Source organism: Argopecten irradians, chromosome 8, assembly GCF_041381155.1.
Source record: "Argopecten irradians isolate NY chromosome 8, Ai_NY, whole genome shotgun sequence".
NCBI lineage: Eukaryota > Metazoa > Mollusca > Bivalvia > Pectinida > Pectinidae > Argopecten > Argopecten irradians.
Window position 1 is genome coordinate 39,712,455 of NC_091141.1, and position 26,687 is coordinate 39,739,141.

Sequence of the window (26,687 nt, forward strand, 5' to 3'; positions counted from 1 at the left end):
GACGTGGATGGTAATGAGGCCTGCAAAGTCATCGTGGGGGACCGAAAAGGTTCAAGTCGGGTCCACCTAAACCGCAGAACAAGCCACTACCACAACCACCTACTGGACCACCTGGAGCTAAAACGTCGATCCCACTGGCGTCTCCAGAACTTGCACAACCAACCTAACACGCAAACAACACCAAATATACGAACAAAAGTTACCGCCGTCTGTCATAGACGTACTCTATCTCAAGCGTCTATTGACGTTAAAAAGCTAGATGGTAACGCCAAGCGACCAGCAAATACACCACGGCAGGAGCATTTGCAGACCAAAACCATCAAGGTTAGGCTGTCGAGGCTCCAAGCAATAAATAACAAGCCCAATAAGGGATCAGACGACCCTGTCCATAGTCGGAACATATATGATGTTCTCTCTAACGACAGCGAGTTTGCTGTCACCAAACAATTATCGTCCTATTAACTGCTATGATCATGTTAGGACGGCCTCCCATGTATTTAGTGTGTTTGCTGTATGTTGTGCGAGGTGCGTGTTTTGGGACTGCGGTATATTCATGTTGTGTCTTCTTGTATAATGGAACTGTTGCCCTTTTTATACTGCTATATCACTGAAGCATGCCGCCGAAGACACCACGCGACACACCCCACCCGCTCATATATTATGGGCTAACCAGTCGTCCCACTCCCTGTTTGCCTCTGCGCTAAGCAGGAGCAACCTACTTCAAGTAGTCCTGTCAGTCCGGCAAACTATCCTCAGTGAGCATCATGACAAACACAATCATACAATGGAACATATGTGGATTTAAAGCGAACATTTTATAACACCATTGCCTCAACATATTTACACCCTGCCTCTGGCTCGCTTACTCACATTGATCTATCGTTATGCCATCCATCAACTCTTCTGGTTTATGACTGGAGGGTCAACGATGTTTTTCGTGGGAGCGATCATTTTCCAATTGTACTAAAAAAACATGGGGTCACCTAAACTTGTTGGAATTTACATAAGGCGAACTGGTTTCAATTTAAAACCTTGTGCGCTGAGGAGCTCATCGAGGAAATTGTTTTGAACCTTGATGACCCCATTAAAATTTAATCTTCCCTAATGCCTCCCTTGGCACCGCCTCACTTTTGGCTTTGAGTTGAGCGTTCGCCCCTGTGAGGAAGGCTCTGGGTTCTGTCCCCTGGCCGAGACACACCAAAGTCTATAAAAGTGGTAGTTTCTTCTCCTGCTTAGCGCTCAGCATAACGGAAGTAGGACGACTGGTTCACCCGTTGTCAGTATAATGTGACCGGTGAGGTGTGTTGCTTGGTGTCTTCGGCGGCATGCTTCAGTGATATAGCACTATAAAAAGGGCAATAGTTCCACTATACAAGAAGACACAACATGAATATACCACAGTCTCCCAAGACACGCACCTCGCACAACATACAAACAACACACCACATACATGGGAGGCCGTCCTTGCATGACCATAGCTGTTAATAGGACGTTAATAAATCAAACAAACAAACAAATTCACAGAAGCACTCACTTATATCGCTACAAAAACTATACCAAAACACGCACCTCGCACAACATACACGCAACACACCGCATACAAGGGAGACCGTCCTTACATAACCATAACTGTTAATAGGACGTTAATTAAGCAAAGAAACAAACAAAATGTATAGTGAAACTCTTGCCCTTTTTCATAGTGCTATATCACTGAAGCGTGCCGCCGAAGACCAAGCAACACACCCCACCCGGTCACATTATACTGACAACGGGCGAACCAGTAGTCCCACTCCCTGAATTTCTGAGTCTAGGAAGAAATCTACTATAATACTCCTTTCTAAGCCCGGGAAGGATGCTCCTGATGACAGTAACTATCGTCCTATTTCACTGAGGAGATGCATTTGTAAAACTCCTGAACGTATGATAAATACTAGATTACTTTGGTTCCTGGAATCAAACAATATTTAAGTCCTCTGCAAAGCGGCTTTAGAAACCGCAGGGGAACGGTAGACCACTTAGTTAGGCTAGAAACATTTACATGAGAAGCCTTCGTCCCTGTGAGGAAGGCTCTGGGTTCTGTCCCTGGCCGAGACACACCAAAGTCTGGAAAAGTGGTAGTTTCTGCTCCTGCTTAGCGTTCAGCATACATGGAGTGGGACGACTGGTTCGCCCGTTGTCAGTATAATGTGACCGGGTGGGGTGTGTTGCTTGGTGTCTTCGGCGGCATGCTTAAGTGATATAGCACTATAAAAAGGGCTACAGTTCCACTATACAAAAAGACACAACACGAACATACCGCAGTCTCCCGGTACACTCACCTCGTACAACATACACGCAACACACCGCATACCTGGGAGGCCGTCCTTACATGACCATAGCTGTTAATAGGACGTAAATAAATCAAACAAATAAACAAACAAACTTTTAGTGCACTGTATTGATTTTAAACACATACGAGATAAGTATTATGATGTCTCCAACATGTACACACCTTGTTCCATGCCGTGAGACATAATAAATATTAAATAAAATATGAACGTTATTCATCTTCACATCGTATCAACTCAACATTTCATCGTTTCATCAAAATTGTGCATGAGTTTTCTGATGTGTTTTAGCCAAAACTATTTTATCCCTTTAATGCCATGCAACTCTTTTTTTTTATTAATCAACATTGACAATTTGTGTTTTAGTTTTTACTTCCCTTTTACTTATCCTGATCTTTAAGATAGTCTTTGTTTATATATCCTGATATTATTGCCTGCCTTGTAGTTTGGCCCTAAATGACCTTAGTTGTCGATGGGGCTTAAAACTCAAACAAACAATCATTTTTATTCTGTATTTGCGATGAAGACCTCAAAAATTCCTGTGTTGAGCAGATAAATTTCCGACATCTCCTTTGTGCTGAATATCCATTCAAAACACAAATCTTTACTGTAGCTGGTGATTCTGAAAACATGGAACAAGAGGCCCATGGGCGTTAACGGTCACCTGAGTTCGGATATAGAATCAAACAAAGACATATATAATACTATATACTGGCCCTTGAAGTCGGTCAGTGATTTTATAAATTTGATTTTTTATTCTATGAAGAGTATTTGCTTTCAGCAAACCTGTGAACTCAGAAGATATTTTGAAATTTAAGTCATTTTGACCAATCTTTTAGTCAATTAACACTTGAATGATTAATTGGTGTGCATTTGCTTTCGTCGTTTGGTGTCACTGTACATGTTGCATAAACACCACCTGGAATCGCTGCACAAGATTTGTTGCTTGAAGTGGACAGCAAGCTTGAAATTGCAAACTTGTGCTGATCATTCAGTGACCTAAAGTTATTTACAGACTTGGGATTTTTGTGTCCAGTGATTTTCGTCTCTAAATTTTCTGGCATATGATTAGCAGTCATTGTTTGCAAAAGTGTTTTCGGAACACTGGTGCTCGTTATTTTAATAATCTTAAAAATATAAGCCTTATTTAGAAATAATTGCAATATCTTTTTATATTTATTATTTTTTATAAGTAGATACATGTATCAGTACTATAACAGAAAGAAAAAACATTTTTCTGTTTCTGAATAAGTTAAACCTGTGCGAACTTTGAAATGTCTGTAAGATGTTTTGAAATAACCTTTGGCAATTTACCACGTATGCCGATATCATGGAGATCGTTCATGATTCCATATTGTGGCTACAATTCCATGTTGTGGCTACAATATGTTCTTTATACTCGTATAAATGTGTCTACCTTCATTAGGTGGTCTACCTTCCCCCTACGGTTTCCAAAGCCGCTTTGCATAGGACTTATAATATTGTTTGATTCTAGGAACCAAACTAATCTAGTATCTATTATACGTTCTATACTTCAAGAGTTTTACAAATGCAGCTCGTCAGTGAAATAGGACGATATTTATGGGCATCAATAAAACCCAAATACATCAAGGTCAAAGTAATAACTATTCAACTGTAACTTTAAATTTTTGCGAGTATTGCAAAACTGCAAAACAAAAAATAACAGCAGGTAACAAAAAGAAACTGTAATTTGGTATTTTTGATTGAGTTTCCATGGCAACAGAACAAAAACCCAAAACGGAAGGTCTGCAATAGCAAAAGGCACAATTAGGGCAACTTGTCTGATGTATACAGAAAGTTTCATGGAGCTGCGTTTAGTAGGCCACAACTAGGCATCTTAAGTCACCCTGATATATACTGGAAACGTTTCATACCGATGAGATGCTTGGAAATGGGGGTTTTTGGAGGGAATTATAGCCCTACGAAAGGATCTCGTGACGTCAGTGGACTGAGTCCAAAACATTAATCCACCGCAGAAGCGTTTTTTGTGGGGATAAAAATATGTATGGATATCATCTGGTCCAGCTGCCGCAACCGTTAATCCTTTGATTTTTTTCGAGGGACTCGATTAGTTCTGGCAGCTCGAAAGGGCCGGTTATACAAATTCTCAGTATTGGAGGATCTAAATTTTTAGACGTCTTTTGTCCTTTTTTTCCTTTTTTGAAATTTTGGATTTTTTTTTTAGTGATTTTTTGACGGAGATGAATTTTCAGCAGCAAAATTTTTAGCAAAACTATTAATGCTGAGCGCTAAGCAGGTGCAGAAAATATCAAACTACCACTTTTAAGATAAATTTGGTCGCCTTTTACGATCATGCAATTATGTCAGCGTGTACAATTCTTACGCCCTACCTGCAGGCTAGGGCACACTACCTTAATTATTGTTTTGTAAAATGTAACATCAAAGAAAATTCTAAACACCCTTTGTAGTATACAAAGAACTTTATTCGTAGAAACGTATGGAGTGTAGCAGGTGGTACACTTTGTTTTACAATAATAATAATCCGCTACTTTGATAGTATTTGTTATTGGCTTATTATAATATGATACATAATGAAAATTGTTTTTAAACCTAAACTTGATATTCGAATAACTTGGGCAAAATAAAATCCGGATCTTCGTTTTGTCCTTTTGAGAATATCGTTGTCGGTGTCTTTTCTGCACCACAGATAACCTGCAAGAAATTATTAAAGATGGTCATTATTTGTATACCTGCAATATCGGGACAGACCAGATACATTAATCAGATATACTATTACCGCAGATATTTGAGTATTTTATAAGGTATTTTCCAAAAGATTGTTTGATTATTTTAACGTCCTATTAACAACTATGGTCATGTAAGGACGGCCTCCCACGTATGCAGTGTGTAGAGTGTGGGAAGTGCGAGGTGCGTGTTTTGGGAGACTGCGGTATGTTCGTGTTGTGTCTTCTTGTATAGTGGAACTGTTGCCCATTTTATAGTTCTATAACACAAGTGTAAAAATCGGTCGAGTACCCAATAAAAGTCAGGTCAAAATATTTTTATATAAATGCTGAAATACAAAAAAAAAATGATGCATATAATATGTTAAACCTTTGTTCCAGACGTGTTTCAATTTCGTTCCCATTTGATACTTGCATCCATTCTTAGTTATTTTATTTATTAAAATCACTATTTCTTATATTTTAGCATTTATATATTTTATTTATTTGAGCCTGGCTGTTAATATAACGTTAAGGACGTTAAAATAATCAAACAAACAATTTTATTTTGTATTCATATACCTCATAGACAAGTTTTTAGAATAAATTTATTAATCTTTTTTTTATTCTGATAACTATTTCGAACTAAATTCTTTTATATTTCCAATAGCGGGGCACAAATGCGTTTTTGTAACCAATGTCTATAAAGTGTGTTTGTTTGATTAAATGAACGTACTAGGTTCATGCAAGAACGGCCTCTAAAGTATACGGTACGTTCCTGTATGAAGTGCGGGTGTGTGTTGTGTCTTCTTGTTTAGTGTCTATAAAGCGACACACATGTTGCCCATGCCGTTTGAAATATTTATCAAAACTTTTTGAATTTCAATGGATTACTGAAATGTTCGCCCAGTTATGGCACATGTATAAAGTCCTATATGAAAAGAAATGATATTGTACAACTTACTAATCTACTTCATCCCATTCACCTTCCTTAATGTCAATTTCATACGGACAGTAGATTTCTACCCAATATGGTCGTTGCGCAGCTAGACACTCTGAATCCGAAATGAATTTCAGCCATGCGTTGTCTAATGGGTTAAGTTTTTCCATATGTTCCAAGCATTCAAAATCGTCTCCCTCCCTAACAAGCATGAGACGAACATACCTATTTGATTTGACAATTGAATCTTTGCCACGGTACAGATTTACTTTGCCGCCAAGTTGGTGGAGTACACTTCGTATGGGGAGTGCCACACGCTGTTTGCCATAAGGAGAGATGGTTGGCAAACCTCCGTTATAAAGTGTGGAGCAAAGCCAGACTCCTTTCGGAATAGTTTCCTTGAACTTCGAATCCAAAAGCCACATCCATTCCTCCTTTGGATTATGAATCTGTGGCACAAGAGATCTCGTAGCTAAAATTGAGGACTTCACGGCAACAGATGTTGCATGGTAAAATAGTCTTACTTTGTCCATACTGGTAATTGAAGAGGATTTGAAAACCGATATCACAGCTTGATAAATTACATATCAATATCACAGCATAATGTATCTCGTTTTATATAATGCATACCGGAAATCAAATATTATTTGTATGATAGATTTATAAAAGATTTAATTGTAATTATGTAATTATGAATAAACGGAAGCATTATTAACATTAATGATTCATAACGTCGGCTTACGATTAATAGAGGGTTCTTATTCTTTAGATAAAATATGAAATGAAATCAATCCTTATTTGGTGTTCCTTATTAAGCCTTATATACTGTCTGATTGCAAAATACGTGCGACATTCGCGACAATAAAATATATTGAATTTCATGTATAAACATAACTCATCTCAGTATACTTCCAATATGTTAATCATTATATCATTATTATTATGTTTGAGCTTCTTATTTTATTACTTCAAGATAGAAATATCACAAATAATTAATTGTGTCCCAAAAACGTCAATGGCACTATGCCATATAAGGAATGAAGTACTCATTGTGCATCCATCAAAAGAAAAGCAATTTACTTTTTAAATTGCTTCTTGGTGTGGTGATTTGGTTATGTTATTGAATGAGCAACCGGAAAATGTTGTGCTTGTAAAGAATCCTGGGGTCTCTTTGTAATGTGGAGATTTATTTGATTTGATGTTCTGTTTGCATGAACCGGAAGCGATGCTTTGGCTAACGACATTTGTAGGCCTTAGAAAATGTTCTTATGCAGAATTCGCCACTTCCTAGCGGACGGCATTACGTCATGACGTCGGTCATAAACAACGTCACGAAACATGTTCTACACATGTTCATATTACTACACCAACGAGAGTTAAAGGAAATATGATCTCATAAATTCCCTTTCTGTTTGCTAAGGTCCTATAATGTCAATTACAAGGAAATGAAAAGATGATCGTTTAAAATAATAATACGATAATTCTTATGTGTATTACTTATGACGCTTATATGACGCTGCATCCGTCATTCTCCAGGACCGGACATAAACAGGCGGTGTATCATCAGCAGAATAAAACAGATGTGATCAGGGTGTGTATCCTGTGCATCAGTCGGGGAGGTTTATTAAAGATACACCACAGCTGAACAATTGGTATTTTTTCTCTATAAAAAACAGGAGCAGACTATTTAGTATTTCCCCTTAGTTACAAAAACATTTTACACCATTACTGCCATTGAAAAGATTGATCTTCTAATTTTATTTCCAAATAAAAGTATGAAAATATTTAATTGTATTCCATAACAATTTCATGACACTACGCCCTATATGGAATGAAGAGCACAAAAAGCAAAATGAATTATTTTAAAGGCCCACTGCCTTTCCGCAGCAAAATGTTAAGATTTCTTAAAAACATCTTAAAAGTCACATCTGAAAATACATATCGAAGGCCTAAGATGAGGTTATAACACCAAACATGCAAGATTTTTCCGTAATATATAACAGTGGAGAGTCGGCTCGCTGTTTTGCCGTTTGGTGCAGGGATAGTGAACTACCACGCAGTATAAAGGACGACGGCGGGAAAATTATCATTTTATTTATTTTAAGAAATTGTTCGGAAGGTGATGATGACGTGCAGTATTAACGGTAGGTTAATAACTTTTGCAACTCTACAAAATTATCGATCTCGTTTCATATTTCAATTTGAATAAAATAAAAACCGTTTCGAAAAGATATGGTTTTTTGGGCCTCTTGTTTATATACACTGTATATATGATTCAACACCAATTATAAAATGTTCCTGACATGGTCCTGACAAAGTCTTATTTTTCAGGTCGATTCGAAATCCAAGATGGCCGACACAGCCGCAATCTTGAAAACAATTTTTTAACTTCTTTTCAAGTTCTACCAGTGCGATTTAGCTGAAACTTGCATGAAATGATCCTGACATGGTCCAGACAAAGTGATGTTATTTTTTAACACACATTTTGAACATCTATAGTTCTACAGTTCGGATTTGACTGAAACCTGCCTGTAGTGATCCTGATATGATCTTGACAAAGAGTTGTTACATCTCTGGTTGATCCCAAATGGAAGATCGCTACCATGACGCCATATCTAATTAATTAACTATATAACTATTGCTAAGGTAGTCAGATAACCGTTAAGGTGTGGTCTCTTGTTTATGCTGACATTTCAAATAATGTGCGTCAACGGTCATGTTGAAATACCGGTCGGATCGTAGACAGATTAAGTGACCCAATCGTAATTCAAACACATTGCCCTGGTAAGAATTTATTTATTGAAGTTAAGTATTCCGTTACGCAGACCATGACAAATGATTGTAGGGCGAGATTATATAGGGTACTTTACCTGTACTTGCCCTGCAGGTAGGGATGCACCTGTACTTGATCGTAAAAGGCTCAATTTAAAATCTTCTACATTTTTTTCTTCCTAACGTGTCCCATGACACCACCTTAGATTTTGGCCTTCAGTTGTGCGCTTGCCTTTGTGAGGAAGACTCTGGATCTAGATGTTGTTCCCTGCCCGAGACATATATAATACCATGATATCTACTCATAGTAAAACCTGTTTCTCGTCATCATTTGTTTAATACATTAACGACCTCAGAGCAGTAAGGGTCATGCAAGGACGGCCGTATGTGATGTCTTGCGTATGTGACGTGCAATGCACATGTTTTTGAGAGTCTTCTTGAATAGTGGAACTATTGCCCTTTTAGAAGACTTTACTGCTATATCACTGAGCATGCCGCCGAAGACAGCAAGCAACACATCCCTCCGGGTCACAGTCCAACCACTCCCTTAATGCTGAAAGCTAAGCAGGAGCAGAAACTAACTTTTTTAGAGACTTTGGTGTGTCGCGGCCAGGGAACACGGAGCTTACCACACAGATTATTATTACTACACTAGCGTTTTATAATACAATTTGTATCCACATAATAAATATGGATGATGTTTATTTCTCTCATGCCTGCAATACTGCCTGGTCTCGTGCAATACACCCTTGTCGTCTGGTGCTGTATTGCATTGCATGCCTAGCCATGCAATACAGCCTCGTGACGTCACAGCGTCAACAAAATTACTATTAATATCTCCTTCAAAAGATAAGATCATTAAATTCTTACAACAAAGTTATCTAATTTGACAAAAAAAAATCGTTATATTCATAAACAAAATTTATTCTCGAAGTTTAAAGGTCTTATCTCTTAAAAGTTTTTCACTCGGTATGAATTTATAACCAACCTTAACATACAAATCTGAACATGCACTATCGACTATTTTCACCAACTCCATATTTATCTCGCTTCTCCAGGCACTGGCCTCTGACGACGAGTTTGCCATTTGTGTGCAAAGAATGCCACATTTCTTTGGTCCGCTTTTACCAGCTAATGTAAACTGAAATATAGACTTCTCAACTTCTGAAGTGAAGTTCATGCCGAGATACTGATAAAGCGTCTTTGAATAAGCAAGTGGACTGTTTGCCACATCTTCATAGAAGACTGTCCGTATTCTACCTGGATATTTATTTTCTAATATCTCTTTATCGATGATATCCTGTAGCACTTGCTTACAAAAGTAAGATATTTCCTCACGATAGTGTTTCGATAGCTGCCCCACAGCTTTTTGAGACCGAGATGTCCCTCGCGGGTCTCGCATTAGATGTATTACTTTTAATGTTGGGATTTTTTCAAGTATGAATTCTAAACTTTTCATACTGATACGTATTGTTTTTAAAACAATGTGTTTAGATTGCAAACATTTTTCGGTTAATTTTGGTAAACATTTAATTAGTTTTTTATTTGTTGCTTTTCCCTTTTCTTTATAGCCTCTACATTTTACGAATTCTGTCATCTGTTTACTTTTCGATATAAACTGCTCTCGCAGGGCATCGACTGGTATGCTTTCTAAATTGCACATGCTCATATTCTTGATGGTTGGTACTGCTAGATCCAAAAACGTTTTGAAAGTCCTGTTAAAAACAATAACAAACATGAAAAGTATTAATGACAAATTAATGAGAAATTTCCATGGTAAATAACATAGACATATTCAATTTTGCTGTAATACGCCAAATTCATTGATGTGACAAAACTAATTTTTATTTAAATTTCATTTAAACATATCTTATTTAAACATATCTTATTGCCATTCTGATCTATGAACACACGTTATAAACATATATCAGACCGTTCCCAAAAAGTAAAAGATTTTATATTTCAATCAAAGTGTGAAACGGATTTTGCTTTTAAAATGTGAAATAACATGTGCATTGTCTCCGAAATCATTAATATTGTATATACGTTATACAGAATGCCCATAAAACATTATATTATAACTATATATTTTAGAAATAATATCGTTATGAAGAAATCGGAAACTTGCCGATTTGTGCCGTCTTGGAAATCAAAAACTTTCTTTTTGTTATTATACGCTCCCCATAGCTCATGAACTGGCTCGAACCAATAAAAAGTTTGTGGATTCGCTTGGAATATTTCTCCCAGGAAGGACGAACCGCTTCTCATATACGTAAGAATAATTACAGGACTGGGACCTGGGAAATGAATAAAAAAACAAAACATTAATAACAGCAAAGTAAGGACTAGATAACTCAAACATCGATGAAATTGGATACTTGTATACCTGCCAAAGCGCTCTTAGCAATTAAAAAGAAAACCAAATAATTTACATACAGTGAGTATAGTAACTAGCTTATATTTATCAGCTTATATCTCATCACCAAGACACTATCATTTATGGAAGGGAACACTCTACAAGTCTTTAAAGTAAATCTTTCTGACGACCAAAATATACAGACTGGTTATATGCCTTATGCTATTTAAAGATTGATTGTCAATGTTGTTGCTTGCATTGACTGATGAAGAAAGTTAATCTCGTGAAAAAATCAAATTATAGGTATTCGGTATAACATTATTGTTTAAAGTTGCATCATAGTACCAGTTATCGTACATGTATGTACACCCACGGAACAGCCGCCAGTCAGTTTTTCTCGTCACAAAGGCAGCACAAAATATAGTTCCGAAAATAGCTTCATGGTGCGTTGTTACGATTAAAAACAACGATTTTTGAATATTGCTTTTATGTACAATTATTAATCGCTTACATTTTATCATAATAGCATTCCTATGTTGCTTCAAATACAAAAAAAATAGTTGTGCAGTACTAGCAGTGCAGAAAATGTGTGATCCGGTTACTCAATAATGACGACTGATGTGAAAATGCTGAATAGTTTGTATCTACACATTATCAAACCTTTTTAAGCTCAAATGCAATTATTATGGAATGTAACTGAATGTGCATTTCCGTCTGGTAATTATTTGTAGCTGACATTTAAATATTTTAACTACATCTGTTCTGAAATCCAACCCTGTGTCTATGGTATGCGATGCAGTCAAATAACCATGCTTTCGGGGCTCAATGAAACCTGTTAAATGTGGGATTTAGTCGCAGATAACTTGAACACTTCTGTGTTATTCTTGAAATGTGATAACTTCGCTGTCAACTGAAGTTTTTGGATTAAAATTTTGCATATAGTAAGTACAGATACATCGATTTGAAATGTTGGCGGTTTCCAACGACCGTCTAATGTCGTGGGTTTTGACACTAATGGAATTGTTTCGATGAAGGAATACCTTGTTTGCTACTTGAGCGTATTTTCATTTTTATCGTTTCTAAGCTTATATGTATATCACGGTTACACATATGTATTGTACACATTATCGTAACGTTTTGCGTTCGATTATGCCTATTTGCAATATTGGAGAACCTCACAACATGCGATATGTTCAGTATTTTTTCCGGGGTCCTGAGCCTTAATAAGCTTTTCATCAAAGTACGGTTATAATATATGTATATTTTTATATCCTTACAACGACAGGCCACATTGCAGAAAGTCCATTCAAAACTGAAACGACGTAAAACTAGGTCACAATGTAAACAATGTCAAAACGTATTCCCACGCCGGTAAGAGGTCAGCGCGTAACCAAACCTCTTCATACGGAAATGAAGTTAAGTAGTTTCATTGAGGCGGAGCAAAGTGAAAATGTAAATTTAACATAATGTGCTTTTACCATGAAATAAAAAACAAATAATTAAAAAGTAAACAAATGGCACCATATACACCTCTAAGTTTGGCATTATTTCATTACGAATGACAGTTTGTACATGTACTTGAAAATTTCCACAGGGATTATGTCAGTGTAGGACATCGATGAGGCGCAGTATGTTTGTCTAGGCGATTGGGTGCCTTAGATCGCGAGTTCGAGGCCCCAATAGGGCACTAGTAATAATAAAAAATTGTGTTAAATTGTGTTTCTTTGATAAGTCTATACATGTATGCATATTAGATGATGCCAAAATTATCAACAGGTTCCAGTAATAAGGTGTGTGGTGTACGACTGCCAATAAGTTGACATTGGCATAGTTTGAGCTAAAATACAGATACTCAGAAATATCCTTTGTACCTCACTGGGGTTAAAGGGTCATACCCGATATGTCGTTTTGACTAATGATTTTCCAGTTTGTACGTTGTACTATACACGTAAAGGGTGGAAAGCTCCTCAAGACAAAACTTCTACTTTAATTAAATCAAACATAGTTTATTGTTTTCTCTTGCGATCTTGACATCACTGAATTGGAGATGTTTTCAATAAACAGGTGGCGACATTATACAAATATTGACTTTTTCTAGGTTAATACGAGGAATTGTTAAACCTGAGAAAGGTAATATTCCCCGAGGCCGAAGGCCGAGGGAAATATCACCTTTCAAAGGTTTAACAATTCCTCATATTAACCTACAAAAAGTCAATAATTGTTTTGTTATATGAAATGATACTATGATACTTGTAAGTTTTGTTACTTGGAACACTATTTTGAAGCAAGGACAGTGCAATGACTTATTAAACAAAAAGACAAGAAATTTTTATCCACGTATCCTCAGTAGGTACTTTTAGTACTTCTGCTGTACTTCTTCACAATATAACATATATATATTTAAAATATGCCTAACATTTTTCCTAATCCTACCTCACTGTTGTCTGCCATGTTGGATTTGACTATTGCCCGATGATCGGCAATGCTCTATTTTGATTCGTCAAAAATGTGAAAGAGACATGGAATCCCCTTTTTCTATTTATAGTCAGGTTACCAGATTTGCAATGTCAACCTCTGAACAGGTGTTCATCGGTCTCAGGTTGACATTGCATTTTGTCAAGACCTGTCCGAGCGGTCTAGACCAATCAGAACAGAAAACGGCAAAACTCACAGTCATATAAAAATTACTGTTAAAGTTTTGTTCTGCTGCATTTATTTCATGGATAACCATATTTCAAGATACTACACCGCCAATAAAGCATGAACGATACTATAAGATGTATATAATATTGATATAATATGATAACTAATTAACACAAAAATACATATAAAATAGTTTCATTTGTTTCTGGAACATGCGCACTCCCTAACTAATTCCATATAGGGAATAGTGCCTTGAATGTTTTTTTTTCTAAACGCAAATAAGTATTTCTAATAATTTTATCTTCAAATAAGACGCTCAGATATTTTTTCAATGGTAGTAATTGTGTAAATAAAGTAACTTTTGTAACTAAAGAAAATGATAATTCGTCTGCTCCTGCTTTTGATAAAGACAGAATACCATTATACAGCGGTGTAGCATCTTAAATAAACAACCATAGATTGTTTAGCTTACATATTAAATTCGGAATCATTTATAAATGGATTATGAACTTTTAAAAAGCATAATTCATATTACCCATGATATAGATCAAGTGAACTTACCGTTGTTATTAACAAATGTTGTTTCACTCAGGTCAATATTCGCATGATCATATCTTTTGGTCTGTACTGTTAATACAAAAACAGAACTTGTATTAGTTCGCATGTGTATCGTGCCTTAAAACATATACTTATGTATCTACGCATTCAGCCCCTCAAATATGATCTTATTGTTAGAAATTGAAATTATATAATTGTGCTATTGTAATATTGTTAATATGAACAAATACCATTGTTTTCTTAACTAGTAGAATTAATTATAATTAATTAAAGTGAATACGGTCAAGTTCTGCGTTCATTGTTTTCCAAAGTTTCCATATTATACGACGTCAGTTCTGCTTTTTCCCAGTTCTGACATTAAAGTAAAGAAAAATTGAAAGCATTGAAGGCTGCGTGGAAATGTAACCACGGACATAGTGAGCCGGGAGGGCGTTTTAGAATTTCAATACTTTAAATTAATTTCTTCGTACGCAGACAGATTTTGACGAGAGATTTTATTTTTCCATTTCATAAGAAATTATATACTTGGTACATCCACACCATTTTTACCGACTTTAGCCATCCTTGCCGACTGTTCACTTTAATTCTCTCTTCTTTCAATTGCATATCCATATGGATATCAGTTGATGAAATGTGATATGATTAAAAACCAGCCTTGTAAGTAAGACAGAGAAATATAGGAATTTATTGGAATTACTAAGCTACTGTCTGTAACATTGGCACATTTTGTATATATATATGTAGTATCATCCTTAAAAGAGATGCAGACGAATTTTTTTTTCTTCAGTTGCAAAAGTAGGTTCTTAACACCATAACCACCATTGAAGAGTTTGAGCTTCTAATTTTACTTCAAGATAAAGACACAGGGTATTTCAGAAAAACTGTCCCGACTTTAAAACCATTATTAATAGCTGTTTCTTGAAATATCATAAGACATAATGGAAAGCAAATGATACCAGTATTTGTTTGAGTAGAATAAATTACAGGATTTCAAAATAAAACATTATGACTTAATTAATGAGACCACTTAAAACAATGCTATACTAGTTTTTACCAAGGTAATTCGATCACACAGATATATACATTATTGTAATAAAACAAATTGTTTTATAAATGGGCATGTATAGAGGTGCATTTTGAGCAGATAATGTACCTAAATGTTACATAGAGGCATTTCTTACATTAATATTACAGTTGCAATCTGATTAAAATAAAGATCCTCATAACCACTCCGTTAAATAAGAGCCTCTTATCAAATGTAGTGATAATAAGAATTTGTATTTCAATCAGATTAATTACCGTTCGGACCTCTCTCGTGGAATAAAGGAGACTTTACGGCAAATTATTTAGTAGTCCATGACTTTACTCAAACAATGATGTAATTTCCTAAAACTTTCGAAAATTCTTTAGTTAGCTTTATGTGGCATATGAACTGCTTGCTTGTTTGTTTGTTTGATTAATTAACGTCCTAATAACAGCTATGGTCATGTAAGGATGACCTCCATTGTATGCAGTGTGTTGCGTGTAAGTTGTGCGGTGTGCGTGTTTTGGGAGACTGCAGTATATTCAGGTTGTGTCTTCTGGTATAGTGGAACTGTTGCCCTTTTTATAGTGCTATATCACTGAAGCATGCACCTTTATATATATATACAAAATAATTGTGTGGATATCGATGTCCTATTGGTATACAATTTATATCTGGATCTTTTAGGTTTTGGGTTTTACTAAGCATTAAAGTAGGGACATGTTTTCTGAAACACCCTGTATTAACAAAAAATAATTGCATTCCGAAAAAAAATCCGTGCCACTGTTCTATATGGAATGAAGTACTGAAGCGTATGAACCAAATCAAAATAAATTAATTCATATGTATTTTTCTGTTAATAAAACACGTATAACACGATTACAAATCAGTTATTGTTCAAATGATGAGTATCCCTTATATTCTGTCGGCAGTGGAGCATCTTTAAAAGTTATCACCTTTGATTTGCCGAGTGAAGATTGGAATCGAGCATTACGTAAAACAATCACTTATATATGACTTTGTATTAAGCAACATCATTTCCCCCACGCGATATATAGCCTATACATGCGACGGGTTCAGGAATATCTTACTGATGAAAACTGCCACATGTTTTTGAACAATAATGGTAAATGGCAAAATATACATAGAAGCTTCTTATATCAAAAAATTCTGTAAAGTGCAATTCAATTGATTCCATTGACTGACCGTTCGTTTCCGCCTCGACGTCCTTTCTCTCAAATGTTGAACTTGATTTCGACGAGTTTATCTTTGGAGGTTTTTTTTCTCGATCCCAATTGTCTGTTATACGTTTGGGGAAAGCATCTGGTACCTGATTTCCTAAAGCAGAAAACACAGAAATAGGTTAACAAAGAAAGTCAAGCGATGGGCAAATAGAAGATATTTTACTGTGACCGGCGATATGACAATCTCAACTGAAATACCAATTATCTACGTCAGATAGACACTTCCATTTTGCAACGATTCCTAATAATAAGTAAGCGAGTTTCTAATTCCATCACTATATCCTAACATCGGAGTCTAGCAGTGACGAAGTATAAAGGTAGCATAGATGTTGTTTTTTCATAAATATGTGTAAGCTTACATTTTTTACATAACAAGATAAACTTGCAATAACTGATCTGAAACAATAAGGTGCTATATGGTAACAGGCTTTTTCGTGTGTATGTCCTTTTCATTCCTGTTGTCTAATTTCTTTAATATCTTAAAGTTTAAATATCAAATAAATGCGTTGCTTTTAAATGGTCCAGAAAACATCACAGATAGAAATTGTATTGCTGAATATCTGTTACGGATAAGTGACGAAAAAGGAAAAAAAATGTTTGAATTTTTACGAAACATCACGAATATTCTCCCAGAACACACAACGCAGTTTACACACGCAAGACACAACATACAGGGGAAGTTGTCCTTAAATTGTCATGGATGTTAATAGGACGTACATATAATTAACCAAATCAACTTTAATCTTAAAATGCAAACTCACAGCGAAAAATTTGACGATTCTCTATTTTTTCAATTGTGTGATTAATTGAATTCCTATCAAATAATCATGATCTATCAAATAAAAAGCCAATTTATTTATGGCTTTGTCCGATAACTTCAATCGCCCGATGTACATTGTAAACAAAACATATCGCGCGATGTGACAACAGATTCACACGACACGACAGCTGTTAATCTTATTATATAGTACGTGTCATAGAGACTTTTATTCTCTATATGATATACTTTTTAAACTAATATGTAATGCGAGCTCATCCGTTGAAGTTATCTTATATACTGATTCTGAATTGACAACTGACAGAAAGTTTTGTAATGTCGCCACGTTTGTTAGTACAATAGAAAAAAATAATCCCATTTTGTAACACTGGAAAAACAAAAACAGTTTTTCTTTAGGGCGCTGCCGGTAGGACGTTAGAATTGTACCTGCTGCCCTTATTGCATGCTCGTGAAAGGCGACTAAATCCTAGACTCCCTTGATACCGCCTAAATCCTAGACTCCCTTGATACCGCCTTACTTTTGGCTTTTTGTTGAGCGCCCCTTTGAGGTAGGCTCTAGGTCATGTCCCCTGGCCGGGACACACCACAGTCTTTCAAAGTTTTAATTTCTGCTCTTGCTTAGCGCTCAGCATACATGGAGTAGGACGACTGGTTTGCCCGTTAGTATAATGTGACCGGGTGGGGTTTGTTGCTTGGTGTCTTCGGTGGCATGCGTCAGTGATATAGCACTTTAAAAAGGGCAAGAACATACCTTGGAGGCCGCCAGGGGAAAGATTCAGAGCCTACTTCATAGGGGCGAGCACTCAGCGGAAGGCCGAAAGTAATTCAGTATCTAGGGAGACGTTAGGAAGAAAACAATTAGTAAGGGAAAAGAGAAAATAAAATATCTTAAATTTATTCGCCGTTTACGATCATTAAATAGGGGCCGCAGGTACGATTCCAACGCCCTATCTGCCGGAGTATTTCAAATACCACAAATATAATAATATACAAGGACTTAACGGTCCACTGAGTTCGGATAAAGAATGAAACAAAGACATATAAACACTATAAATGCCCATCAGGCTCTTGAAATCAGTCAATGATTATATCAATTTGACCTTTTCATTATTTTTTAATAAGTATTTGCTTCCATTACATCTTTTACATTTCCTATGAAAACCGAAGTAAGATAATACTCATAAATGTTTTTTCCATATATGTATTATAGTAACATTGACCCCCTCCTCAGGGAAAAATCTGAGACCCCAGGGACACAAAGATTGTAAAGGGCCCCAGGGACCCATATGGATGTGAAGTTAAAATAATACATTAGGAATATAATTCTAACTTAAGTCTGACTTATTTCCTATGAAAATTGAACAAATAATGGTCATAAAAGTGTTTTTCCTATGTAAACTATAGTAAATTTGACCCCCTCCCGTGGGTATAATCTGAGATCCCAAGACTATGAAATTCATAATTTCTGGTGTGACCTTTCAATATATTAAGATAATTTTTATTCTACCACATCTGCGTGTTGAGAAAAAGAGTTTTGAAATTTTAGTCAATTTTACACCTTTTTGGTCCCTCACACAGCCCCCTGGTTTGTGCAAAATATTATTGAATTTGCTTCAGCAGTTTTGAAGAAAAAGTCGAAAATGTAAATTGTTTACACGCAACACGCCGCATACATGGGAGGCCGTCCTTACATGACCATAGCTGTTAATAGGACGTTAATTAATCAAACAAACACACGAAACACGACGACGGACAAAACACGAAACACGACGACGGACAAAAGGCGATTAGATTAGGTCACTTGAGACTTAATTTCAGGTGACCTAAAATGCCTCAGATATATCTTGAAAGCAGTTTTGATTCTTTTCTTATAACATAACTTTTGTTTCAAGATAAAGTTGGGTCCTATCTTCTTGAACACCAAATCTATGTGGTATCTCTGAATAATGCAAAGGTACTTATTTTAGCGGTAGTTTTATTTTAGCACTGTATGCGCTGTCTTTGAAGAGATAATTTATGTGTTAAAAGAATATTTCTGGTATTGAACCACCGATTTTCCGCTAATTCTTATCAGCGATAAAATAAATAATAATCACATTTTTTTTTCATTTGTGCTTAAATAGGCACGTTTAATGTATATTGACAACCGGCTCGCCGTCAGTGATATCAGACCTACATAAATCACGAACAAACGGTCGCTTTAAGATAAAAAGATTGCTGAAATCATGGCATAACAACAATACATCTTTTAAACATATCGTGCGCCACAATGCCACGTTACAGGGTCACGTGTACATCTTGACCATTTCCCTTTGAACGATACTTAAGAATCATTATGATTAAATATAGATAACTGTATTCACTCAGTCTTCACCACACATAGGCCATTTAGCCTGTTAGGTCACCTTTAGTGAAAGTTAGCCTAAAGCGAAATGTTTACTATTACTTCATAGGCATTAACAACATTAACAACATGGACATTTAAATGTTAGCCTAAAGCGAAATGTTTACTATTACTTCATAGGCATTTAACAACATGGACATTTAAATGATGAAATGTTTACAATATATTGATCCCTAATGATTTATATGAAATTATCATAGCTATAAAATCATATTTGATTCTTTTACAACTGATCGCAACATTTAAAGATATACATACATAATAAGGCATAATGAGAACTCTGTTTTTCTTGCCTATATATATTTGGGGTCGATCGGCCCCATTCCCAATCATATTTCTTGTTATTTTTTCCCAAATCTACGTCTAAATTTCCCAAATCAGTGAGTCTTATGCGCATTTTGTGTGATGAAACAAAAACAAAACCGAAAATTGCAAACCAGAACATCGTATTTCCGTATGTTCAATCTTAGACTTGTTCTTAGGAAGCATTATTTTATATTTCTACCTTTTCAAAAATTTACATTAACACCGTTAAAACTTTCAAATTTTCCACATTTATCGCACAAACATTCCAATTTTTTAGGTGGCAATTTACCAAAATACCAAGAAAAATCACTGGACAATGTACATAATACATTGTAAAATATCAGATCAATGTTCAGAATAACATACACAATTACAAAATTTTGAACAAAAATGCAAAACGTACATACATTTGTGACATATATTTTATGACCATTAAATGATATATTTTAGTAGTCAGAGGTGAGTATACTAAACCTGAAAGCAATTTTCTTCTTTCTATAGCTAAACAAATATATTTGCCCAAATTATATATTTTTTTTTAATTTAGTGTATTTAATAACTGAAACAAACAAGGACAGTCATTCAGATCCCCCGCCAATTGAGATATCAAAGCTGAAGTAAGTTTGATTGTGGAGACTTATGTGTATGAAAAAAATAGGAAAAGGGAAGTTGAGCTAAAGACAGATGGAGTATAATTCAATAAAGCGGGGCTGCAATTGTTGAATCAGGTATACAGCCTTGACATTTATATTAGACTATATACACAAAGATGGGTGGATTTTTGCAAAGTAACATTTACCATTTACCATGATATTTTCAGCAATGTTTCCATGGTAACGGAAAAAGTTGTAAAAAATTAAAACCTAAAAATAGCAAAAGGTACTACTAGACCATAAAAAAGAATGTGTCTATGAAGTTTCGAGGAAATATCTCTGCTGGTTTTAGAGTTATGCTCCGGAAATGAACCTGCTACAAAAATATGATATTTTCAGCAATGTTTCTATGGTTACAGAAAAAAGTACAAAAAGTGAAAACCTAAAAATAGCAAAAGGCACTACTAGACCATAAGACTAATGTGCCTATGGAGTTCCGTGCATATATCTCAACCGGTTTTCCAGTTATGCTGCGGAAACGAACCTGGTACAAAAATATGATATTTTAATCAATGTTTCCATGGTTACGGAAAGAGTGCAAAAAAGAAAACCTAAAAATAGCAAAAGGCACTACTAGACCATAAGAACAATGTGTCTATGAAGTTTCATGGAAATATCTCTCTGCTTGTTTTAGAGTTGTGCTCCGGAAACGATTCTTACACAAAAATCTGCCTTTTTCAGCACTGTTTCCATGGTTACAGAAAAAGGTACAAAAAGTGAAAACCTTAAAATAGCAAAAGGCATTACTAGACCATAAGACCAATGTGTCTATAAAGTTTCGTGGAAATATCTCTTCTGGTTTTATAGTTATGCTCCGGAAACGAACCTGGTACAAAAATATGATATTTTCAGCAATGTTTCCATGGTTACGGAAAAATGGAAAAAATGTAAACCTAAAAATAGCAAAAGACACTACTAGACCATAAGACCAATGTGTGTATGAAGTTACGTGGAAAAATCTCTACTGGTTTTAGAGTTATGCTCCAGAAACCAACCGTACGGACGGACGGACGGAACCCATTTGTATATCCCCCGCCATTTTCGTTGGGCGGGGGATAATTAAATAATACTAGGGTTTCTGAATTAAAACGGTTTTTTAAATTTTGATCATATATCATCATACGCATTACATTTTATAACCAAATGGAATTCATCCTCATTAAAAATGTATTATCTTCCTCTCTCTTTATATTAAAATTAGGAGCAGATAACCGTCATTACGTATGTTTAATGAACTTAAATGTCTAAAGCTTTACTTAAATATAGCTGGCAAAAATAAGTTGAGATATGTGACCACGTTACAAAAGGGAGCCTGCGACATATCTGAGAAATTGCAGTAAAAAACGCGGCCTATTTTTTTCATTAATGTTTGTGTTGCATTCCTATAGGAACAAAAGATCTGAAAATGGACCCTATATAAACATATTGTAGTGAATAAGCGTTTTAGGAAGTATTTAGCGCTAATTCATATCCCCTATAAAATAAATGACAATTTACATTTTTTTGCATTTGCGATAAAATTCTACTGTGCTTAAATATTATACAAAAGTTTCAATTATATTGGTAAATGGACATATATTTTTATCTTTAAAACTAGTATTATTAATTTTATATTAGCGTACACCATTTGTTTGTAATTATTTACTATCTACAGCTGTATATATGATATATAGTAATAACTTTTAGTCTGTTTTTACTCCCTATATATCTATAAAACAGGATAAGCATTGTATTGGAGTCAAAGTTATAAAATTACAGAGATAATATCCCAACTTGTTCTTAATTAAAACAGGTCAAGGTTATTGTTCCTGTTTTTTCTTTGTTTGATTCTTTTTGTTTACAAAGAAATAACAATTTTTAAAACTGTAAAGAGAGACGTGTAATAACTTAATCACATATCTTTTCAATAGATCAGTATAGGATTTGAATGTGTATTATTGTTTGTACCTGCTAATATAAATCTATGGCTTTCCTGTAAACAATACCGACTCCTAATTGCACGGCCAGCCAGACAACAATTAAAATGAAGGCTAATTATTCCCAGTATAACTATTTACTTCTCTGCGATAATTGCTACCACTAGATATGCTCCGATTATTTTCTATTCGCATGAACTAATACATAACCATGTGGAGATTTTTATTTTTAGCAAATTGATAAGTGTTTACATTTAAATCTTGACTTATTTTGTCGGTGTAATATGCGCTGATGAATTGAAATTGCCTAAACGTGCCTTAGGGTGGCGTCCTATGGCTATTGTTCTTGATGTAATCATAGTATTTTTAAAGTTACCGTGCCAATGACGATCGCATATTTCTTCGTTTAAAAAACAACACATTTTTTCATTTTTTTCATTTTAATTGCATAGTAAATATTCGTTAGTTTTCTTTACTTGTTACTTGGACCGCCTAAGACCTATCCCTCAATAAAGGTTCATATTGTATAATTTGCAACATCGGTAGGTTTCTGTCGTTCTACAAGTCCCAACATTTTTGGAGGTAACCTTGAGTGATCAGTCATGTTTTATACTCGATATAGCTAGCTTCCCTTCTCACTAGAAGCTGGTACACTGCATGTCGTCAGTATTTTACTTGTTCATAAATAAGCAAGCGCATGTCTTTTAACCATGACTTAAATAGTTAAATTTTAGTGCCATGGTTCAAATAAATTATCAGTATATTATAATTCATATCATCCTAGATAAACATGATGAGCATATGTGTACAAACGAAGCGTCATGTCATTATCGATCTTCAATAGTTCAAATCGTTGAATACGTTTTACGTAGTTACATCAAGGTCAGCTGTGACTTCGTTTTCCGTTGTCTCCGTACAAATCCATATTATGTTAACATCTGGTCCCTAAGGAATTGATTGGGGTTAAGAATCTTGTTTTAATTTTCAAAACGCCTATTTAAAGGCCCACTATCTTTCCGAAACAATCTTTATGAATCAATAACAATACAAGAAAATATACATCAATGGTCTCGCACATCAACATTGATAATTTTACAAAACCGAGCAAATGAAATATTCCCTGCAATCTAGATTACAAGTGATGATTCATTATGCTGTTTTTTCGTCTGATGCAGTCAACTAACCCGCGGTTATTAGGACGACTGTCGGGAACGGGAACATAATACGACCCGCTTTATGAAAATTAACAGTATTTTATTTAATTCAGGGCGTGATGATAAGTGTATTTAGCTAATCTCTTTTTACATTCCAATTTTAGAAATTAAAAGCCGTTTCGGAAAACGTAGTGATGGACCTTTAAACCAACATTTTATGACGACAAAGATATATCGATGTTTGCTATTTCATTCTTTTATTCTTTTAAACCTAGTAGTATCAATATCCACTTTTTATTAGAGATTGAAAAGGTGATTGACTTATTGCTATGTGCTTACGCCTTACTATTCAATATCAAAAGCTCAAATATAATTTTCTCTTATACCGACGGGTGTAATACTGGCTTGTCTCGTATGATACACACATGTCGCCTGAGGCTGAATTACGTGGACATTCGTGTAATACAACCCTTTGCGTCAACAGACGGCAATAATGTAAATATCATTTTCAGCAATCAGACTGATTTTACTATGAACGAGATAAATAAATGCATTAGAAATATCATACGATGAATGGAAAATGAACTTACAGACGCGGTATTATTACTGCAAATTCATCCAACTGATTTGATAAACTAATAAAAAAAATGTGACATAAAAACATTATTTCATATATGGATAAGTCGGATAGGGTTATTCTACTCTTGGAATCACAAAATGTTGTATAATACTATATATTCATGGTCCTAGGGGCAGTGTGATATGAAGGTTTATTTACCCGAAGGTGTAATATTGCCCGAGAAATAGATAACATCTGAGGGTAAATAAACGTTCATATCACACTGCCACTGGGAACATAAATTGTTTATTATACTGAAAAATTACGATTCGCGACTCTGGGTTAAAAATTGACTTAAGTTTGCGATGAGTAAAAAATATGACGTTTTACGCTACGTACGTCATTGTTTTACAATCGGAAGGGGAGATAACTTCGTGCGAAAGACTGGCGATCACCATCGGGGCAATAAGATGGGAAATAGCTATAGGACACAGACACTCGCGGCATATCAAATTATTTAAAGAGTTTCAAAAATTTCGTATTACATAGTCACGAGCTTACGATTCTATTTATCACATAACTTTCATTAAAAGGCATACAAGTGAAGCTTTTATTTTTTCTCTATATAAAACGGTAGAAATCCAGTTATGATGTGACTTTTCCGTCTACTGAGACAATCATGTGACGTCATATAAAGATTATGACGTCAAAACTACCTGTGACCTCCCAATAGTGTTATTACACATTTGTCTTATGATATATTTGACAAGGCTGTATGATAAAGCTGGACGTGCCAGTTGTGTGATAGAAGTATTATATATATTACTATATAGACAAAATGGATAATTGTCAACAAATGGCACATCATTTTGTTTATTATTTTTATATTAAAAGAATGCGTAGTTTAACTAATCTAGTACATTTCATACGGTCAATGATGGTACTGTAATCAAAATGTAACGATGAAACAGGAACTGCAATAAAGTTTGTTTGACTTACCGTTAGTTCGGTTCAGCAAAAGGAAACTCGTAAAACACCATAATACACATATAAAAACACAGAATACTTTAGTCAGACGTCTTCTCTTCATTTTAGAAGTTCCGATATGCTATAATCTTAAAATTTCATAACAAAATACTTTCCAATATTTGTTTTGGGGTTCCAGACTCCTTTTCCGGTCACAGTAAAAGTCAAAAGATGCACATTTTAATGTTACTGTAGTGCTCCAACCTCCGTGACGAGTTATAAATGAAGACAGATTTAATTAAGTGTGCACTACCTACCCCTTAACTTAACGCATGATAGGATTGCTTAACGATACACATTATATATTCAGTATACCATTCTCCATGATAGGCCAGGGTTGTTTTAACGTATGACACTCGTTGCCGTAGGTAAGCAATGTTATAGATTTAATGTGTAGATAGTGAACATGTTGGTACTCTTTAACTAAACATATGGATGACAGAAGAGACGTCTCGTAATAATATGTATTTCACTTAAATTATTGATTTAGTTATATATTAATAGTATCATTGTGCTTTAATATGCAGATAATACCGCCTGCCTATATTACAGGATATCGAAAAAGGCGATTGAATTAGGATATTGAATTAGGATCATATTTTTTCTTTCTTCCTACCTATCCCTAACATCACCTCATTTAGCCTTCGGTTGAACGTTCGCCCCTGTAAGGTAGGCTCTGGGTTCTGTCCTCTGGCCGAGACACACTAAAGTCGATGAAATGCTTAATGCATTTATGCTTGGCAATAAGGAAGTTGTTGTCGCACACCGTAACACACCACATTCACGGGAGGCTGTTCTTACTGGCTGTAAATGAAACATTAATTTATCAAACAAATAAACACACACAAAAAACCTTTACTATGAATAGATATCATGGTATGTCTCAGCCATGGACCCAGAGCCATCCTCACAGAGGCGAGCGCTCAGCTGAAAGCAAAAATGTGAGGTAGTGTCAAGGGACACGTTCGGAAGAAGAAAAAAGAAAACATACTAAATGTAGTCGCCTTTTCATAATCAAGCAATAAAGGCAGCAAGTACAAGGCTAAATCCCTACGTGCTTGGGTAGTACAGGTAATTTACCATATGTAAATACAGTAAATGTATTACACGTTAGTTCGAATGTTCTGCTTAATGGAACATTCAATAAATCACTTCTTTCAAGGCAATGCATTTGAATAAGATTTCTGTTCGAATTTGGAAATGTGGAACTGTTTTGTGTATTATTATCATCAATGTTTTATATCTCCTCAGCTATTTAAAAAATATAGCCATGAAATTGAATATGCGTCAAGGACAAATTCTCAATGAATCTACATTTACCT

The 26,687-nt window shown here is 35.2% G+C and overlaps 2 protein-coding genes across 3 annotated transcripts; both read right to left on the reverse strand.

Moving 5' to 3' along the window:
* Positions 1-5,989: 5,989 nt before the first annotated feature.
* Positions 5,990-6,607, reverse strand: LOC138328994 (uncharacterized). Its single transcript, XM_069275693.1, has one exon. The coding sequence runs from the start codon at positions 6,503-6,505 to the stop codon at positions 5,996-5,998; it is 510 nt and encodes a 169-aa protein (XP_069131794.1). The 5' UTR covers positions 6,506-6,607; the 3' UTR covers positions 5,990-5,995.
* Positions 6,608-9,647: 3,040 nt separating this feature from the next.
* On the reverse strand, positions 9,648-25,849 carry LOC138330344 (carbohydrate sulfotransferase 1-like). Of its 2 annotated transcripts, XM_069277907.1 has the most exons (5): positions 25,339-25,847; positions 16,532-16,663; positions 14,305-14,370; positions 10,873-11,041; positions 9,648-10,459 (listed from the first exon to the last, which is right to left on the reverse strand). In XM_069277907.1, the coding sequence occupies exons 1-5, from the start codon at positions 25,427-25,429 to the stop codon at positions 9,667-9,669; spliced, it is 1,251 nt and encodes a 416-aa protein (XP_069134008.1). In that variant the 5' UTR covers positions 25,430-25,847; the 3' UTR covers positions 9,648-9,666. The 2 variants fall into 2 exon arrangements, with proteins under 2 accessions (XP_069134008.1, XP_069134009.1); XM_069277908.1 differs by lacking the exon at positions 14,305-14,370 and having other exon boundaries at positions 25,339-25,849.
* Positions 25,850-26,687: the final 838 nt, after the last annotated feature.